This window comes from Littorina saxatilis, linkage group LG11 (genome assembly GCF_037325665.1).
Source record: "Littorina saxatilis isolate snail1 linkage group LG11, US_GU_Lsax_2.0, whole genome shotgun sequence".
NCBI classification, from domain to species: domain Eukaryota; kingdom Metazoa; phylum Mollusca; class Gastropoda; order Littorinimorpha; family Littorinidae; genus Littorina; species Littorina saxatilis.
Window position 1 is genome coordinate 89968 of NC_090255.1, and position 18948 is coordinate 108915.

At 47.4% G+C, this 18948-nt stretch overlaps 1 protein-coding gene across 5 annotated transcripts in view; it reads right to left on the reverse strand.

The window, feature by feature from the left end:
• The window catches only part of LOC138979354 (serine/threonine-protein kinase 38-like), a 79372-nt gene extending 66699 nt beyond the window's left edge, over positions 1-12673 (reverse strand). For 3 of the 5 annotated variants that reach the window (XM_070352042.1, XM_070352040.1, XM_070352038.1), the window contains exons 1-6: positions 11899-12673; positions 11511-11535; positions 10739-10858; positions 7464-7547; positions 4706-4832; positions 2037-2191 (exon numbers count right to left, since the gene is read on the reverse strand). In XM_070352042.1, the coding sequence (XP_070208143.1) occupies positions 2037-2191; positions 4706-4832; positions 7464-7547; positions 10739-10858; positions 11511-11535; positions 11899-11939 (552 nt within the window). In that variant the 5' untranslated portion in view covers positions 11940-12673. Of the gene's footprint in view, positions 1-2036; positions 2192-4705; positions 4833-7463; positions 7548-10738; positions 10859-11494; positions 11536-11898 lie in introns of all 5 variants that reach the window. The other 2 variants (XM_070352039.1, XM_070352043.1) reach the window with 2 other exon arrangements.
• Positions 12674-18948: the final 6275 nt, after the last annotated feature.

The window sequence follows — 18948 nt, forward strand, 5'->3', positions numbered from 1 at the left end:
TGGCAGAGGGGGGGGGGGGGGGGTAGGGGAGTCAGAAGTGCCTTATGAACTGGTCAAGGGTGAAGTGGACAGAAGGAGGAGGGGGAGAGAGATGGCAGAGGGGAGAGGGGGGGGTAGGGGAGTCAGAGGTGCCTTATGAACTGGTCGAGGATGAAATGGACAGAAGGAGGAGGGGGAGAGAGATGGCAGAGGGGGGGGGGGGGGTAGGGGAGTCAGAGGTGCCTAATGAACTGGTCGAGGATGAAGTGGACAGAAGGAGGAGGGGGAGAGAGATGGCAGAGGGGGGGAGGGGGGGGTAGGGGAGTCAGAAGTGCCTTATGAACTGGTCAAGGGTGAAGTGGACAGAAGGAGGAGAGGGAGAGAGATGACAGAGGGGAGAGGGGGGGGGGGGTAGGGGAGTCAGAGGTGCCTTATGAACTGGTCAAGGGTGAAGTGGACAGAAGGAGGAGGGGGAGAGAGATGGCAGAGGGGAGAGGGGGGGGTAGGGGAGTCAGAGGTGCCTTATGAACTGGTCGAGGATGAAGTGGACAGAAGGAGGAAGGGGAGAGAGATGGCAGAGGGGAGAGGGGGGGGGGGGGGTAGGGGAGTCAGAGGTGCCTTATGAACTGGTCAAAGTTGAAATGGACAGAGGGGGGAGGGGGAGGGGAGAGAGAGATGGCAGGTGGGGGGGGGGGGAGTCAGAAGTGCCTTATGAACTGGTCGAGGATGAAGTGGACAGAAGGAGGAGGGGGAGATAGATGGCAGAGGGGGGGTTGGGCGGGAGTCAGAAGTGCCTTACGAACCGGTCAAAGTTGAAATGGACGGAGGGGGGAGGGGGAGGGGAGAGAGAGATGGCAGGTGGGGGGGGGGGGAGTCAGAAGTGCCTTACGAACTGGTCAAAGTTGAAATGGACAGAGGGGGGAGGGGGAGGGGAGAGAGAGATGGCAGGTGGGGGGGGGGGGGGAGTCAGAAGTGCCTTACGAACTGGTCAAAGTTGAAATGGACAGAGGGGGGAGGGGGAGGGGAGAGGGAGATGGCAGGTGGGGGGGGGGGGGGAGTCAGAAGTGCCTTACGAACTGGTCAAAGTTGAAATGGACACAGGGGGGAGGGGGAGGGGAGAGAGAGATGGCAGGTGGGGGGGGGAGTCAGAAGTGCCTTACGAACTGGTCAAAGTTGAAATGGACAGAGGGGGGAGGGGGAGGGGAGAGAGAGATGGCAGGTGGGGGGGGGGGGAGTCAGAGGTGCCTTACGAACTGGTCAAAGTTGAAATGGACACAGGGGGGAGGGGGAGGGGAGAGAGAGATGGCAGGTGTGTGGGGGGGGGGAGTCAGAAGTGCCTTACGAACTGGTCAAAGTTGAAATGAACAGAGGGGGGAGGGGGAGGGGAGAGAGAGATGGCAGGTGGGGGGGGGGGGGGAGGAGTCAGAAGTGCCTTACGAACTGGTCAAAGTTGAAATGGACAGAGGGGGGAGGGGGAGGGGAGAGAGAGATGGCAGGTGGGGGGGGGGGGAGTCAGAAGTGCCTTACGAACTGGTCAAAGTTGAAATGGACACAGGGGGGAGGGGGAGGGGAGAGAGAGATGGCAGGTGTGGGGGGGGGAGTCAGAAGTGCCTTACGAACTGGTCAAAGTTGAAATGGACACAGGGGGGAGGGGGAGGGGAGAGAGAGATGGCAGGTGGGGGGGGAGTCAGAAGTGCCTTACGAACTGGTCAAAGTTGAAATGGACAGAGGGGGGAGGGGGAGGGGAGAGAGAGGTGGGGGGGGGGAGTCAGAAGTGCCTTACGAACTGGTCAAAGTTGAAATGGACACAGGGGGGAGGGGGAGGGGAGAGAGAGATGGCAGGTGGGGGGGGGGGGAGTCAGAAGTGCCTTACGAACTGGTCAAAGTTGAAATGGACACAGGGGGGAGGGGGAGGGGAGAGAGAGATGGCAGGTGGGGGGGGGGGGGAGTCAGAAGTGCCTTACGAACTGGTCAAAGTTGAAATGGACACAGGGGGGAGGGGGAGGGGAGAGAGAGATGGCAGGTGGGGGGGGGGGGGGGAGTCAGAAGTGCCTTACGAACTGGTCGAGGAGGAAGTTGGACGGCTGCACGTTGCGGTGCATAAAGCCGTGACGATGTAGGACGCTGATCGCCATCAGCATCTCGGCGCCATACACCCTGGTCTGGTACTCTCGCAGCGTGCCTTCCTGCTGTACTAGCTGGGCCAGGCTGCCTGTATCACACAAACATGTCTCTTTGTATCTCGCAGCGTGCCTTCCTGCTGTACTAGCTGGGCCAGGCTGCCTGTGCCACACAAACATGTCTCTCTGTGTCACAAAAACATGTCTCTCCGTGTCACTCAAATATGTCTCTCTGTATCACACAAACATGTCTCTGTAACACACTAACATGTCTCTCTGTGTCACACAAACATGTATCTCTGTGTCACACAAACATGTCTCTCCTTATCACACAAACATGTCTCTCTCTATCACACAAACATGTCTCTCTGTGTCACACACAAATTTCTCTCTGAATAACACAAACATGTCTCTCTGTGTCACACAAACATGTCTCTCTGTGTCACACAAACATGTCTCTCTGTACCCGGGTCTGGTACTCTCGTAGCGTACACACACACACACACACACACACACACACACACACACACACACACGCGCGCGCGCGCACACACATAGACAAACATACACACACACACTCACACACATACCCACACACACACACAAATATTTTCTGTTGTAGCAACTGGAACTAACAAGTAGAAACGGGACTCTTTGAAACAGTGAATCGCAAAACGTACCTCTTGAGATGTCATAGAAACTGTCTGATGTGAAACATACCTCTTGAGATGTCATGAAAACTGTCTGATGTGAAACATACCTCTTGAGATGTCGTGGAAACTGTCTGATATGAAACATACCTCTTCAGATCTCGTGGAAACTGTCTGTGGTGAAACATACCTCTTGAGATGTCGTGGAAACTGTGTGATGTGAAACATACCTCTTGAGATGTCGTGGAAACTGTCTGATATCAAACATACCTTTTGAGATGTCGTGGAAACTGTGTGATGTGAAACATACCTCTTGAGATGTCATGGAAACTGTCTGACGTGAAACATACCTCTAGATATGTCATGGAAACTGTCTGATGTGGAACATACCTCTACATATGTCATGGAAACTGTGTGATGTAAAACATACCTCAGGATATGTCGTAAAAACTGTGTGACGTGAAACATACCTCTAGATATGTCATGGAAACTGTGTGATGTGAAACATACCTCTAGATATGTCATGGAAACTGTCTGACGTGAAACATACCTCCGGGGATGTCGTGGAAACTGTCTGATGTAAAACATACCTCCAGGGATGTCGTGGAAACTGTCTGATGTGAAACATACCTCTAGAGATGTCGTGCAAACTGTGTGATGTTAAACATACCTCTAGATATGTCGTGCAAACTGTCTGACTTGAAACATACCTCCAGGGATGTCGTGGAAACTGTCTGATGTAAAACATACCTCTAGAGATGTCGTGCAAACTGTGTGATGTTAAACATACCTCTAGATATGTCGTGCAAACTGTCTGACTTGAAACATACCTCCAGGGATGTCGTGGAAACTGTCTGACGTGAAAATTACCTCTGTATATGTCGTGGAAACTGTGTGACGTAAAACATACCTCTAGATATGTCGTGTAAACTGTCTGACGTGAAACATACCTCCAGGGATGTCATGGAAACTGTCTGACGTGAAACATACCTCTAGATATGTCGTGGAAACTGTGTGACGTCAAACATACCTCTAGATATGTCGTGTAAACTGTCTGACGTGAAACATACCTCCAGGGATGTCATGGAAACTGTCTGACGTGAAACATACCTCTAGATATGTCGTGGAAACTGTGTGACGTGAAACATACCTCTTGATATGTCATGGAAACTGTCTGACGTCAAACATACCTCTAGATATGTCCTTGAAACTGTCTGATGTGAAACATACCTTTAGAGATGTCGTAGAAACTGTGTGACGTGAAACATACCTCCAGGGATGTCGTGGAAACTGTGTGACGTGAAACATACCTCCAGGGATGTCGTGGAAACTGTGTGACGTGAAACATACCTCCAGGGATGTCGTGGAAACTGTCTGACGTGAAACATACCTCCAGGGATGTCGTGGAAACTGTCTGACGTGAAACATACCTCCAGGGATGTCGTGGAAACTGTGTGACGTGAAACATACCTCCAGGGATGTCGTGGAAACTGTCTGACGTGAAACATACCTCCAGGGATGTCGTGGAAACTGTCTGACGTGAAACATACCTCCAGGGATGTCGTGGAAACTGTGTGACGTGAAACATACCTCCAGGGATGTCGTGGAAACTGTCTGACGTGAAACATACCTCCAGGGATGTCGTGGAAACTGTGTGACGTGAAACATACCTCCAGGGATGTCGTGGAAACTGTCTGACGTGAAACATACCTCCAGGGATGTCGTGGAAACTGTCTGACGTTAAACATACCTCCAGGGATGTCGTGGAAACTGTCTGACGTTAAACATACCTCTAGAGATGTCCGCGTGGAAACTGTCTGACGTGAAACATACCTCCAGGGATGTCGTGGAAACTGTGTGACGTGAAACATACCTCCAGGGATGTCGTGGAAACTGTCTGACGTTAAACATACCTCTAGAGATGTCCGCGTGGAAACTGTCTGACGTGAAACATACCTCCAGGGATGTACTCCAACAACTCAAAGTAGTAGTGCGAGTCCTGGAAACTGTGAAACATCCTTTCCACCCACACGCTGTTCACCTCCATCAGCAGTGTGCGCTCGTTGTTCAGTTGAGCGATCACCTGTGATCAAACAGTCGAGTCAGACATCTCACACAATACAATACAACACAATGTAATCACGTCAGTTAGACATCTCACACAATACAATAAAACACAATGCAATCACGTCAGTCAGACATCTCACACAATACAATACAACACAATGCAATCACGTCAGTCAGACATCTCACACAATACAATACAACACAATGCAATTACCTGTAATCAAACAGTCAAACATCTCAAAAAATACAACACAACACAATGCAATCACGTCAGTCAGACATCTCACACAATACAATACAACACAATGTAATCACGTCAGTTAGACATCTCACACAATACAATAAAACACAATGCAATCACGTCAGTCAGACATCTCACACAATACAATACAACACAATGCAATCACGTCAGTTTAGACATCTCACACAATACAATGCAACACAATGCAATTACCTGTAATCAAACAGTCAAACATCTCAAAAAATACAACACAACATACTGTAATCACGTCAGTCAGACATCTCACACAATACAATACAACACAATGTAATCACGTCAGTCATTTGTTTGTTTGCTTGTTTGCTTAACGCCCAGCCGACCACGAAGGGCCATATCAGGGCGGTGCTGCTTTGACATATAACGTGCGCCACACACAAGACAGAAGTCGCAACACAGGCTTCATGTCTCACCCAGTCACATTATTCTGACACCGGACCAATCAGTCCTAGCACTAACCCCATAATGCCAGACGCCAGGCGGAGCAGCCACTAGATTGCCAATTTTAAAGTCATAGGTATGACCCGGCCGGGGTTCGAACCCACGACCTCCCGATCACGGGGCGAACGCCTTACCACTAGGCCAACCGTGTTTCACGTCAGTCAGACATCTCACACAATACAATACAACACAATGTAATCACGTCAGTCAGACATCTCACACAATACAATACAACACAATGTAATCACGTCAGTCAGACATCAGTCTCACACAATACAATACAACACAATGTAATCACGTCAGTCAGACATCTCACACAATACAATACAACACAATGCAATCACGTCAGTCAGACATCTCACACAATACAATACAACACAATGCAATCACGTCAGTCAGACATCTCACACAATACAATACAACACAATGCAATCACGTCAGTCAGACATATCACACAATACAATACAGCACAATGTAATCACGTCAGTCAGACATCTCACACAATACAATACAACACAATGCAATCACGTCAGTCAGACATCTCACACAATACAATACAACACAATGCAATCACGTCAGTCAGACATGTTACACAATACAATACAACACAATGTAATCACGTCAGTCAGACATGTTACACAATACAATACAACACAATGCAATCACGTCAGTCAGACATCTTACACAATACAATACAACACAATGCAATCACGTCAGTCAGACATGTTACACAATACAATACAACACAATGCAATCACGTCAGTCAGACATCTCACACAATACAATGCAACACAATGTAATCACGTCAGTCAGACATCTCACACAATACAATGCAACACAATGCAATTACCTGTAATCAAACAGTCAAACATCTCAGTCAATACAATGCAACGCAATGCAATGACGTCAGGGAGACCGTATCATTCAATATATTGCAACGCAATGCAATGACGTCAGTGGGACATCTCATTCAATACAATGCAACACAGTACAACAAAATGCAATGACGTCAGTGAGACATCTCAGTCAATATAATGCAACGCAATACAATGCAACAAACTGCAATAACGTCAGTGAGACATCAATCAATCAATCAATCAATGAGGCTTATATCGCGCATATTCCGTGGGTACAGTTCTAGGCGCTCTGCAGTGATGCCGTGTGAGATGAAATTTTATACGGCCAGTAGATTGCAGCCATGTCGGCGCATATTTACCTTTCACGGCCTTATTCCAAGTCACACGGGTATGGTAGACAATTATTAACTGTGCCTAAGCAATTTTGCCAGAAAAGACCCTTTTGTCAATCGTGGGATCTTTAACGTGCACACCCAATGTAGTATACACGGGGGGTGGTTCGGACACCGAAGAGAGTCTGCACACAAAGTTGACTCTGTGAAATAAATTTCCGCCGAACCTGGGATCGAACTCGCGCTGACAGCGGCCAACTGGATACAAATCCAGCGCGCTACCAACTGAGCTATATGAGACATCTCATTCAATACAATGCCAGGCAATACATTGACGTCAATGGGACATCTCATTCAATATAATGCAACGCAATACAATACAACAAAATGCAATCACGTCAGTGAGACATCTCACGTAATACAATGCAACACAATGCAATGACGTCAGTGAGACATCTCATTCAATATAATGCAACGCAATATAATACAATACAACACAACGCATGTTGCACATTTTACAAGATGTTGAGAACCAGTCCTTTGGGAAGTGGGAAGGGGGTTGTTTGTGTGTGTGTAATTGTCTGCTTTTCTCTTTAAATACATTTATTTTCCACAATGTTAGTGTATCGGTCGTTGGCCTACACAGTGTCAGTGTCAGTGTCTCTCTCCCTCTCTCTATCCATGTCTCTCTCTACCTCCCCTCCCCCCTCCCCCCCCCCCCCCCCCCGCCCACTTCCTACCCGCAAGTCTTCTGGTCCACGCAGGCGATGCACGGTCTTCATGGCGTAGAGATGGCCCGTGTGTTTGTTCTTCACCAGCCTCACCTGTACACAACGCTCAGTCATCACTCGTACACAACACTCAGTCGTCAGTCGTACACAACACTCAGCGGTCATCACTCGTGCACAACACTCAGTCATCACTCGTGCACAACGCTCAGTCATCACTCGTACACAACACTCAGTCATCACTCGTACACAACACTCAGTCGTCACTCGTACACAACACTCAGTCATCACTCGTGCACAACGCTCAGTCATCACTCGTACACAACACTCAGTCATCACTCGTACACAACACCCAGTCATCACTCGTGCACAACACTCAGTCATCACTCGTACACAACACTCAGTCATCACTCGTGCACAACACTCAGTCATCACTCGTACACAACACTCAGTCATCACTCGTACACAACACTCAGTCATCACTCGTACACAACACTCAGTCATCACTCGTACACAACACTCAGTCGTCACTCGTGCACAACACTCAGTCATCACTCGTACACAACACTCAGTCATCACTCGTGCAAAACGCCCAGTCATCACTCGTACACAACGCTGAGTCATCACTCGTACACAACGCTCAGTCATCACTCGTACACAACACTCAGTCATCACTCGTACACAACGCTCAGTCATCACTCGTACACAACGCTCAGTCATCACTCGTACACAACACTCAGTCATCACTCGTACACAACACTCAGTCATCACTCGTACACAACACTCAGTCATCACTCGTACACAACACTCAGTCATCACTCGTACACAACACTCAGTCATCACTCGTGCACAACGCTCAGTCATCACTCGTACACAACACTCAGTCATCACTCGTACACAACACTCAGTCATCACTCGTGCACAACGCTCAGTCATCACTCGTGCACAACGCTCAGTCATCACTCGTGCACAACGCTCAGTCGTCACTCGTACACAACACTCAGTCGTCACTCGTACACAACACTCAGTCGTCACTCGTACACAACACTCAGTCGTCACTCGTACACAACACTCAGTCGTCACTCGTACACAACACTCAGTCGTCACTCGTACACAACACTCAGTCGTCACTCGTAAATAACACTCAGTCGTCACTCGTACGCAACACTCAGTCGTCACTCGTACACAACGCTCAGTCGTCACTCGTACACAACACTCAGTCGTCACTCGTACACAACACTCAGTCGTCACTCGTACATAACACTCAGTCGTCACTCGTACACAACACTCAGTCGTCACTCGTACACAACACTCAGTCGTCACTCGTACACAACACTCAGTCGTCACTCGTACACAACACTCAGTCATCACTCGTACACAACACTCAGTCATCACTCGTACACAACACTCAGTCATCACTCGTACACAACACTCAGTCATCACTCGTACACAACACTCAGTCATCACTCGTACACAACACTCAGTCATCACTCGTGCACAACGCTCAGTCATCACTCGTACACAACACTCAGTCATCACTCGTACACAACACTCAGTCATCACTCGTACACAACACTCAGTCATCACTCGTACACATCACTCAGTCATCACTCGTACACAACACTCAGTCATCACTCGTACACAACACTCAGTCATCACTCGTGCACAACGCTCAGTCATCACTCGTACACAACACTCAGTCATCACTCGTACACAACGCTCAGTCATCACTCGTACACAACACTCAGTCATCACTCGTACACAACACTCAGTCATCACTCGTACACAACACTCAGTCATCACTCGTACACATCACTCAGTCATCACTCGTACACAACACTCAGTCATCACTCGTGCACAACGCTCAGTCATCACTCGTGCACAACGCTCAGTCGTCACTCGTACACAACACTCAGTCGTCACTCGTACACAACACTCAGTCGTCACTCGTACACAACACTCAGTCGTCACTCGTACACAACACTCAGTCGTCACTCGTACACAACACTCAGTCGTCACTCGTACACAACACTCAGTCGTCACTCGTACACAACACTCAGTCGTCACTCGTAAATAACACTCAGTCGTCACTCGTACGCAACACTCAGTCGTCACTCGTACACAACGCTCAGTCGTCACTCGTACACAACACTCAGTCGTCACTCGTACACAACACTCAGTCGTCACTCGTACATAACACTCAGTCGTCACTCGTACACAACACTCAGTCGTCACTCGTACACAACACTCAGTCGTCACTCGTACACAACACTCAGTCATCACTCGTACACAACACTCAGTTATCACTCGTACACAACACTCAGTCGTCACTCGTACACAACGCTCAGTCATCACTCGTACACAACGCTCAGTCGTCACTCGTACATAACACTCAGTCGTCACTCGTACACAACACTCAGTCGTCACTCGTACACAACACGGTAATAATGAACATATTTTGATATGGTGACAATGCGAGTGAACAGATGATGATATGGTGACAGACAGACAGGAGACAAGATGAGAGTCAAGAAGAGAGACAAGTTGGGAGACAAGTCAGGAGACGGGGCCAGGGAGACAAGTCGAGAGACGAGGGCAGGGAGACAAGTCGGGAGACGAGGGCAGGGAGACAAGTCAGGAGACGGGGGCAGGGAGACAAGTCAGGAGACGGGGGCAGGGAGACAAGTCAGGAGACGAGGGCAGGGAGACAAGTCAGGAGACGAGGGCAGGGAGACAAGTCAGGAGACGGGGGCAGGGAGACAAGTCAGGAGACGAGGCCAGGGAGACAAGTCAGGAGACGGGGGCAGGGAGACAAGTCAGGAGACGGGGGCAGGGAGACAAGTCAGGAGACGGGGGCAGGGAGACAAGTCAGGAGACGGGGGCAGGGAGACAAGTCAGGAGACGAGGGCAGGGAGACAAGTCGGGAGACGAGGGCAGGGAGACAAGTCGGGAGACGAGGGCAGGGAGACAAGTCAGGAGACGGGGGCAGGGAGACAAGTCAGGAGACGGGGGCAGGGAGACAAGTCAGGAGACGGGGGCAGGGAGACAAGTCAGGAGACGAGGGCAGGGAGACAAGTCAGGAGACGGGGGCAGGGAGACAAGTCAGGAGACGGGGGCAGGGAGACAAGTCAGGAGACGGGGGCAGGGAGACAAGTCAGGAGACGGGGGCAGGGAGACAAGTCAGGAGACGGGGGCAGGGAGACAAGTCAGGAGACGGGGGCAGGGAGACAAGTCAGGAGACGGGGGCAGGGAGACAAGTCGGGAGACGAGGGCAGGGAGGCACTGACCGGACCGCAATACCCCCTCCCCAGCTCTTTGATGACGTTGAACTCGTCCGCCGGTAAAGTTTTCACCTGTAACCACTTCTGTGCCAGCTTCAGGTGCTGTGTTTCTTCTTTCCATAGTCTCTGTAACACAAAACAATACGTTACCATGGTAACCATTGTCTTTGTAACACACAACAGCATGTAACCATGGTAACCATTGTCTCTGTAACACACAACGGCATGTAACCATGGTAACCATTGTCTCTGTAACACACACCGGCATGTAACCATGGTAACCATTGTCTCTGTAACACACAACGGCATGTAACCATGATAACCATTGTCTCTGTAACACACAACGGCATGTAACCATGGTAGCCATTGTCTCTGTTACACAGAGCGTTATGTGACCATGGTAACTATTGTCTCTGTAACACACGTTATGTGACCAGAGGAACCATTGCCTCTGTAATAAACGTTATGTCACACTCACACACACACGCACTTTCATATACACACACACACACACACAGACACACATACACGTACGCACACACACACACACCGGCACATACATACACACACACACACACGCGCGCGCGCGCGGGCACACACACAAACACATGCACGCACACATACACACGCACACACACATATACACACACACACACTCACACATACACACACACATATACACGCACACACACACACAAAGACACACACATTGCTCTTTACAATCTACTGCATATAAAGACGTAAAAATACAGACAGACAGACCACTATGATACTTTACCCGAGCATCAGTGACTTCATAATCTCTGCAAAAATACATATTGCGTTACAGTTAGCGTGAGTGTTAATAGGCTTAAAGTACTTTCACAGAAAGACGAACTACGAGTATATAATGTCTTGGTAGGCCTACATACAGTATGACATCATAGCACGATAATTATGTCGGAATAGAACAGAGAAAGCAAAGGCCAAAGTGCAATACAATGTGATGGCTGTTTTCGCACAAGTTTGCAGTGCCTAATTATATTCTGTGTGTGCGTGCGTGCGTGTGCGCGCATGTATGCATGTGTGTGTGTGTGTGTGTGTGTGTGTGTGTGTGTGTGTGTGTGTGTGTGCGAGTGTGACACTGACTAACAAAACCCCAAAGTGCAGAGCAACGCCAGACTCACGATAACTTCCTGTGCATATTGTTGTTACGATCCATGTCCATTACCCGACACTGACACCCACACCTGATATACTGCCCGACACTGACACCCACACCTGATATACTGCCCGACACTGACACCCACACCTGATATACTGCCCGACACTGACACCCACACCTGATATACTGCCCGACACTGACATCCACACCTGATGGAAGCCTGCTCACTGCCCGACACTGACACCCACACCTGATGGAAGCCTGCTCATTGTCCGACACTGACACCCACACCTGATATACTGCCCGACACTGACACCCACACCTGATGGAAGCCTGCTCACTGCCCGACACTGACACCCACACCTGATGGAAGCCTGCGGCTCATTGCCCGACACCAACACCCACACCTGATGGAAGCCTGCTCACTGGCCGACACTGACACCCACACCTGATGGAAGCCTGCTCACTGGCCGACACTGACACCCACACCTGATGGAAGCCTGCTCACTGGCCGACACTGACACCCACACCTGATGGAAGCCTGCTCACTGCCCGACACTGACACCCACACCTGATGGAAGCCTGCTCACTGCCCGACACTGACACCCACACCTGATGGAAGCCTGCTCACTGGCCGACACTGACACCCACACCTGATGGAAGCCTGCTCACTGCCCGACACTGACACCCACACCTGATGGAAGCCTGCTCACTGCCCGACACTGACACCCACACCTGATGGAAGCCTGCTCACGTTTCGGTCCCGGCTGCTGAAGAACGCAAAGACTCAAGCAATTGATGACGCAGGTCTTGTGTATGCAAACAAGAAATGACGCATTGCAACGTCACCATACACACGTCACTGCATATACAACGTCACTATTCATGGTGCCGCGAATGCGTCTCGGTCACCAAGCTTCATGGAACACTGGGGTTAATGTATGCACGTGTCCCTCATTATCAGGTCAATCAGGACACTGGGGTTAATGTATGCACGTGTCCCTTATTATCAGGTCATCCAGAACACTGGGGTTAATGTATGCACGTGTCTCTTATTATCAGGTCATCCAGAACGCTGGGGTTAATGTATGCAGGTTTTCTCATTATCAGGTCAATCAGAACACCGGGGTTAATGTATGCACGTGTCTCTTATTATCAGGTCATCCAGAACGCTGGGGTTAATGTATGCAGGTTTTCTCATTATCAGGTCAATCAGAACACCGGGGTTAATGTATGCACGTGTCCTTCATTATCAGGTCAATCAGAACACTTGAGTTAATGTATGTACGTGTCCCTCACTCAGAACACTGGGGTTAATGTATGTACGTGTCTCTTATTATCAGGTCAATCAGAACACCGGGGTTAATGTATGTACGTGTCTCTTATTATCAGGTCAATCAGAACACTGGGGTTAATGTATGTACGTGTCTCTTATTATCAGGTCAATCAGAACACCGGGGTTAATGTATGTACGTGTCTCTTATTATCAGGTCAATCAGAACACTGGGGTTAATGTATGTACGTGTCTCTTATTATCAGGTCAATCAGAACACTGGGGTTAATGTATGTACGTGTCTCTTATTATCAGGTCAATCAGAACACCGGGGTTAATGTATGTACGTGTCTCTTATTATCAGGTCAATCAGAACACTGGGGTTAATGTATGTACGTGTCTCTTATTATCAGGTCAATCAGAACACCGGGGTTAATGTATGTACGTGTCTCTTATTATCAGGTCAATCAGAACACTGGGGTTAATGTATGTACGTGTCTCTTATTATCAGGTCAATCAGAACACTGGGGTTAATGTATGTACGTGTCCCTTATTATCAGGTCAATCAGAACACCGGGGTTAATGTATGTACGTGTCTCTTATTATCAGGTCAATCAGAACACTGGGGTTAATGTATGTACGTGTCTCTTATTATCAGGTCAATCAGAACACTGGGGTTAATGTATGTACGTGTCTCTTATTATCAGGTCAATCAGAACACTGGGGTTAATGTATGCACGTGTCCTTCATTATCAGGTCAATCAGAACACCGGGGTTAATGTATGTACGTGTCCCTTATTATCAGGTCAATCAGAACACCGGGGTTAATGTATGTACGTGTCCCTTATTATCAGGTCAATCAGAACACTGGAGTTAATGTATGTACGTGTCCCTTATTATCAGGTCAATCAGAACACTGGGGTTAATGTATGTACGTGTCCCTTATTATCAGGTCAATCAGAACACCGGGGTTAATGTATGTACGTGTCCCTTATTATCAGGTCAATCAGAACACTGGAGTTAATGTATGTACGTGTCCCTTATTATCAGGTCAATCAGAACACTGGGGTTAGTGTATGTACGTGTCCCTTATTATCAGGTCAATCAGAACACTGGGGTTAATGTATGTACGTGTCCCTTATTATCAGGTCAATCAGAACGCTGGGGTTAATGTATGTACGTGTCCCTTATTATCAGGTCAATCAGAACACTGGAGTTAATGTATGTACGTGTCCCTTATTATCATGTCAATCAAAACACTGGGGTTAATGTATGTACGTGACCCTTATTATCAGGTCAATCAGAACACCGGGGTTAATGTATGTACGTGTCCTTCATTATCAGGTCAATCAAAACACTGGGGTTAATGTATGTACGTGTCCCTTATTATCAGGTCAATCACAACACCGGGGTTAATGTATGTACGTGTCCCTTATTATCAGGTCAATCAGAACACTGGGGTTAATGTATGTACGTGTCCCTTATTATCAGGTCAATCAGAACACTGGGGTTAATGTATGTACGTGTCCCTTATTATCAGGTCAATCAGAACACTGGGGTTAATGTATGCACGTGTCCCTTATTATCAGGTCAATCAGAACACTGGGGTTAATGTATGTACGTGTCCCTCATTATCAGGTCATCCAGAACACTGGGGTTAATGTATGTACGTGACCCTTATCAGGTCAATCAGAACACTGGGGTTAATGTATGTACGTGTCCCTTATTATCATGTCAATCAGAACGCTGGGGTTAATGTATGTACGTGTCCCTTATTATCAGGTCAATCAGAACACTGGGGTTAATGTATGTACGTGTCCCTCACTCAGAACGCTGGGGTTAATGTATGTACGTGTCCCTTATTATCATGTCAATCAAAACACTGGGGTTAATGTATGCACGTGTCCCTCATTATCAGGTCAATCAGAACACTGGGGTTAATGTATGCACGTGTCCCTCATTATCAGGTCAATCAGAACACTGGGGTTAATGTATGCACGTGTCCCTCATTATCAGGTCACCTTTTATGGAACACTAGTGTGTCTGTGTCCGTGTGTGTGTGTGTGTGTCTGTGTGTGTGTGTGTGTGTCTGTCTGTCTGTGACTTTTCAATAAATGTAATCCTCAGTTGTGGTCAGTGGTTTTGGTTATTCCTTGTGCGAAGGGTTTTTGTTATTCTTTGCGCTGGGTTCTCTCTGGCAACTGCAATCCCAAAGGGTTTATGTTATTCCTTGTGCTGGGTTCTCGTGCAAAGAGTTTATGTTATTCCTTGTGCAAAGGGTTTATTCTATTCCTTGTGCAAAGAGTTTATTTTATTCCTTGCGCTGGGTTCTCTCTGGCAACTTTAATCCAAAAGGGTGCACGTCTTCTCGGCTGCTGAACAAAACGTTGAGAGAAAGACAGATACAAAATCAGAGAATAAAATCTATATATGTGTGACGACTGGCATCACTCTAACACACACACACACACACACACACTTACACACACACACACTTACACACACACACACTTACACACACTTACACAAGCTTTAATAAAGTAGTAAACACCCTTACGCATTTGGAAAAAAATGTACTTGCATCCAACAAGATCAAACAGAAGTTGCACACTACACCTTTTTTCATCATTCTTAACATAGAAATAATATTCAAGTATCAACAAAACAATTCAAACAAACAAACAAACACTGTTGGAGGCATATTTATGTTTTCTGTACTTGTGCATATTTACATAATACCGCACATCAACATGGTTTGCATACGAGTCAATGTTTCATACACTGTTGTCAACCGAGGAAAGGGAAAACGGAAGAAGTGGCGGGGACAGAGGGTATAATGTGTTAAAAAGGAAAACGGAAGAAGTGGCGGGGACAGAGGGTATAATGTGTTAAAAAGGAAAACGGAAGAAGTGGCGGGGACAGAGGGTATAATGTGTTAAAAAGGAAAACGGAAGAAGTGGCGGGGACAGAGGGTATAATGTGTTAAAAAGGAAATGGGAAAGAAGTGGCGGGGACAGAGGGTATGATGTGTTAAAAAGGAAATGGGAAAGAAGTGGCGGGGACAGAGGGTATAATGTGTTAAAAAGGAAATGGGAAAGAAGTGGCGGGGACAGAGGGTATGATGTGTTAAAAAGGAAATGGGAAAGAAGTGGCGGGGACAGAGGGTATAATGTGTTAAAAAGGAAAACGGAAGAAGTGGCGGGGACAGAGGGTATAATGTGTTAAAAAGGAAAACGGAAGAAGTGGCGGGGACAGAGGGTATAATGTGTTAAAAAGGAAAACGGAAGAAGTGGCGGGGACAGAGGGTATCATGTGTTAAAAAGGAAATGGGAAAGAAGTGGCGGGGACAGAGGGTATCATGTGTTAAAAAGGAAATGGGAAAGAAGTGGCGGGGACAGAGGGTATGATGTGTTAAAAAGGAAAACGGAAGAAGTGGCGGGGACAGAGGGTATAATGTGTTAAAAAGGAAAACGGAAGAAGTGGCGGGGACAGAGGGTATGATGTGTTAAAAAGGAAATGGGAAAGAAGTGGCGGGGACAGAGGGTATAATGTGTTAAAAAGGAAATGGGAAAGAAGTGGCGGGGACAGAGGGTATAATGTGTTAAAAAGGAAATGGGAAAGAAGTGGCGGGGACAGAGGGTATCATGTGTTAAAAAGGAAAACGGAAGAAGTGGCGGGGACAGAGGGTATCATGTGTTAAAAAGGAAATGGGAAAGAAGTGGCGGGGACAGAGGGTATCATGTGTTAAAAAGGAAAACGGAAGAAGTGGCGGGGACAGAGGGTATATTTAATGTGTTAAAAAGGAAAACGGAAGAAGTGGCGGGGACAGAGGGTATAATGTGTTAAAAAGGAAATGGGAAAGAAGTGGCGGGGACAGAGGGTATAATGTGTTAAAAAGGAAAACGGAAGAAGTGGCGGGGACAGAGGGTATATTTAATGTGTTAAAAAGGAAAACGGAAGAAGTGGCGGGGACAGAGGATATTTCTTCTTCTTCTTCTGCGTTCGTGGGCTGAAACTCCCACGTACATGTGTTTTTTGCACGAGTGGAATTTTACGTGTATGACCGTTTTTTACCCCGCCATTTAGGCAGCCATACGCCGTTTTTGGAGGAAGCATGCTGGGTATTTTCGTGTTTCTATAACCCACCGAACTCTGACATGGATTACAGGATCTTTTACGTGCGCACTTGGTCTTGTGCTTGCGTGTACACACGGGAGTGTTCGGACACCGAGGAGAGTCTGCACACAAAGTTGACTCTGAGAAATAAATCTCTCGCCGAACGTGGGGACGAACTCACGCTGACAGCGGCCAACTGGATGCAAATCCAGCGAGCTACCGACTGAGCTACATCCCCGCCCTGCACAGAGGGTATAAAAGGAAAACGGAAGAAGTGGCGGAGACAGAGGGTATGATGTGTTAAAAAGGAAAACGGAAGAAGTGGCGGGGACAGAGGGTATAATGTGTTAAAAAGGAAAACGGAAGAAGTGGCGGGGACAGAGGGTATGTGTTAAATTGGATTCACTCTATGTCCACGTCCTCATTTGCTCTTTTTGATTTTAACCTTAACCAAATGAAAATGAATCGAATTATCAATAATACATTCAACAACACAAAAATTGTGATGATATATTCACTTGCTTGTAACAACTCATCAATTTTGTGCACCTCTGTATGAAAACAGAAACGTTCAAGAAAAATAATTTTTAAAAACGCCGCTAAATAAATAGCTCATTAAACACTTTCTACCCCACCTATGTTGACCAAGTTTTTTTTTAGCCGAGACCAGCTGTGCTGCAGCAGGTCACTCAGGATTGTATTAATTGTGTAGGAACTGTGTATCAACACGCTGGAATGCAGGCGTTACAGGAAGCGGCTAATGCTGACAGTCTGAGTGGATATATCTGTACCGGGTCAGATAGAGCCATATGAGTGGGTACGGATATGGGAGACGATGAGTTAACCAACATTTGTGGTCAGTAATAATCAAAAATTAATGAGAAAAAATAAACGGTGAAAAATTAACAACTGATTTAAAACATTTTTTCAAGGCGAGCTCATATAAGAGAGCACACACACACACACACACACAAATGCATAGAAACAGACAGACAGACACACAGCAACAGACAGACACACACACACTCAGCAACAGACAAAATCCTAATGACACTCACCCACACTGTGGTGTCAATGCACACTGAGGCTCACCCTTACTTATCTACCACACTGTAGTGTCAATGCACACTGAGGCTCACCCTTACTTATCACCCACACTGTAGTGTCAATGCACACTGAGGCTCACCCTTACTTATCACCCACACTGTAGTGTCAATGCACACTGAGGCTCACCCTTACTTATCACCCACACTGTAGTGTCAATGCACACTGAGGCTCACCCTTACTTATCACCCACACTGTAGTGTCAATGCACACTGAGGCTCACCCTTACTTATCACCCACACTGTAGTGTCAATGCACACTGAGGCTCACCCTTACTTATCACCCACACTGTAGTGTCAATGCACACTGAGGCTCACCCTTACTTATCTCCATGCAAAAAAAAGCAAAGTTTTATTTATTTATTTGGTGTTAAACGTCGTTTTCAACCACGAAGGTTATATCGCGACGGGAAAAGGGGGGGGGGGGGGGGGGGGGAGATGGGATAGAGCCACTTGTTAATTGTTTCTTGTTCACAAAAGCACTAATCAAAAAATTGCTCCAGGGGCTTGCAACGTAGTACAATATATTACCTCACTGGGAGAATGCAAGTTTCCAGTACAAAGGACTTAACATTTCTTA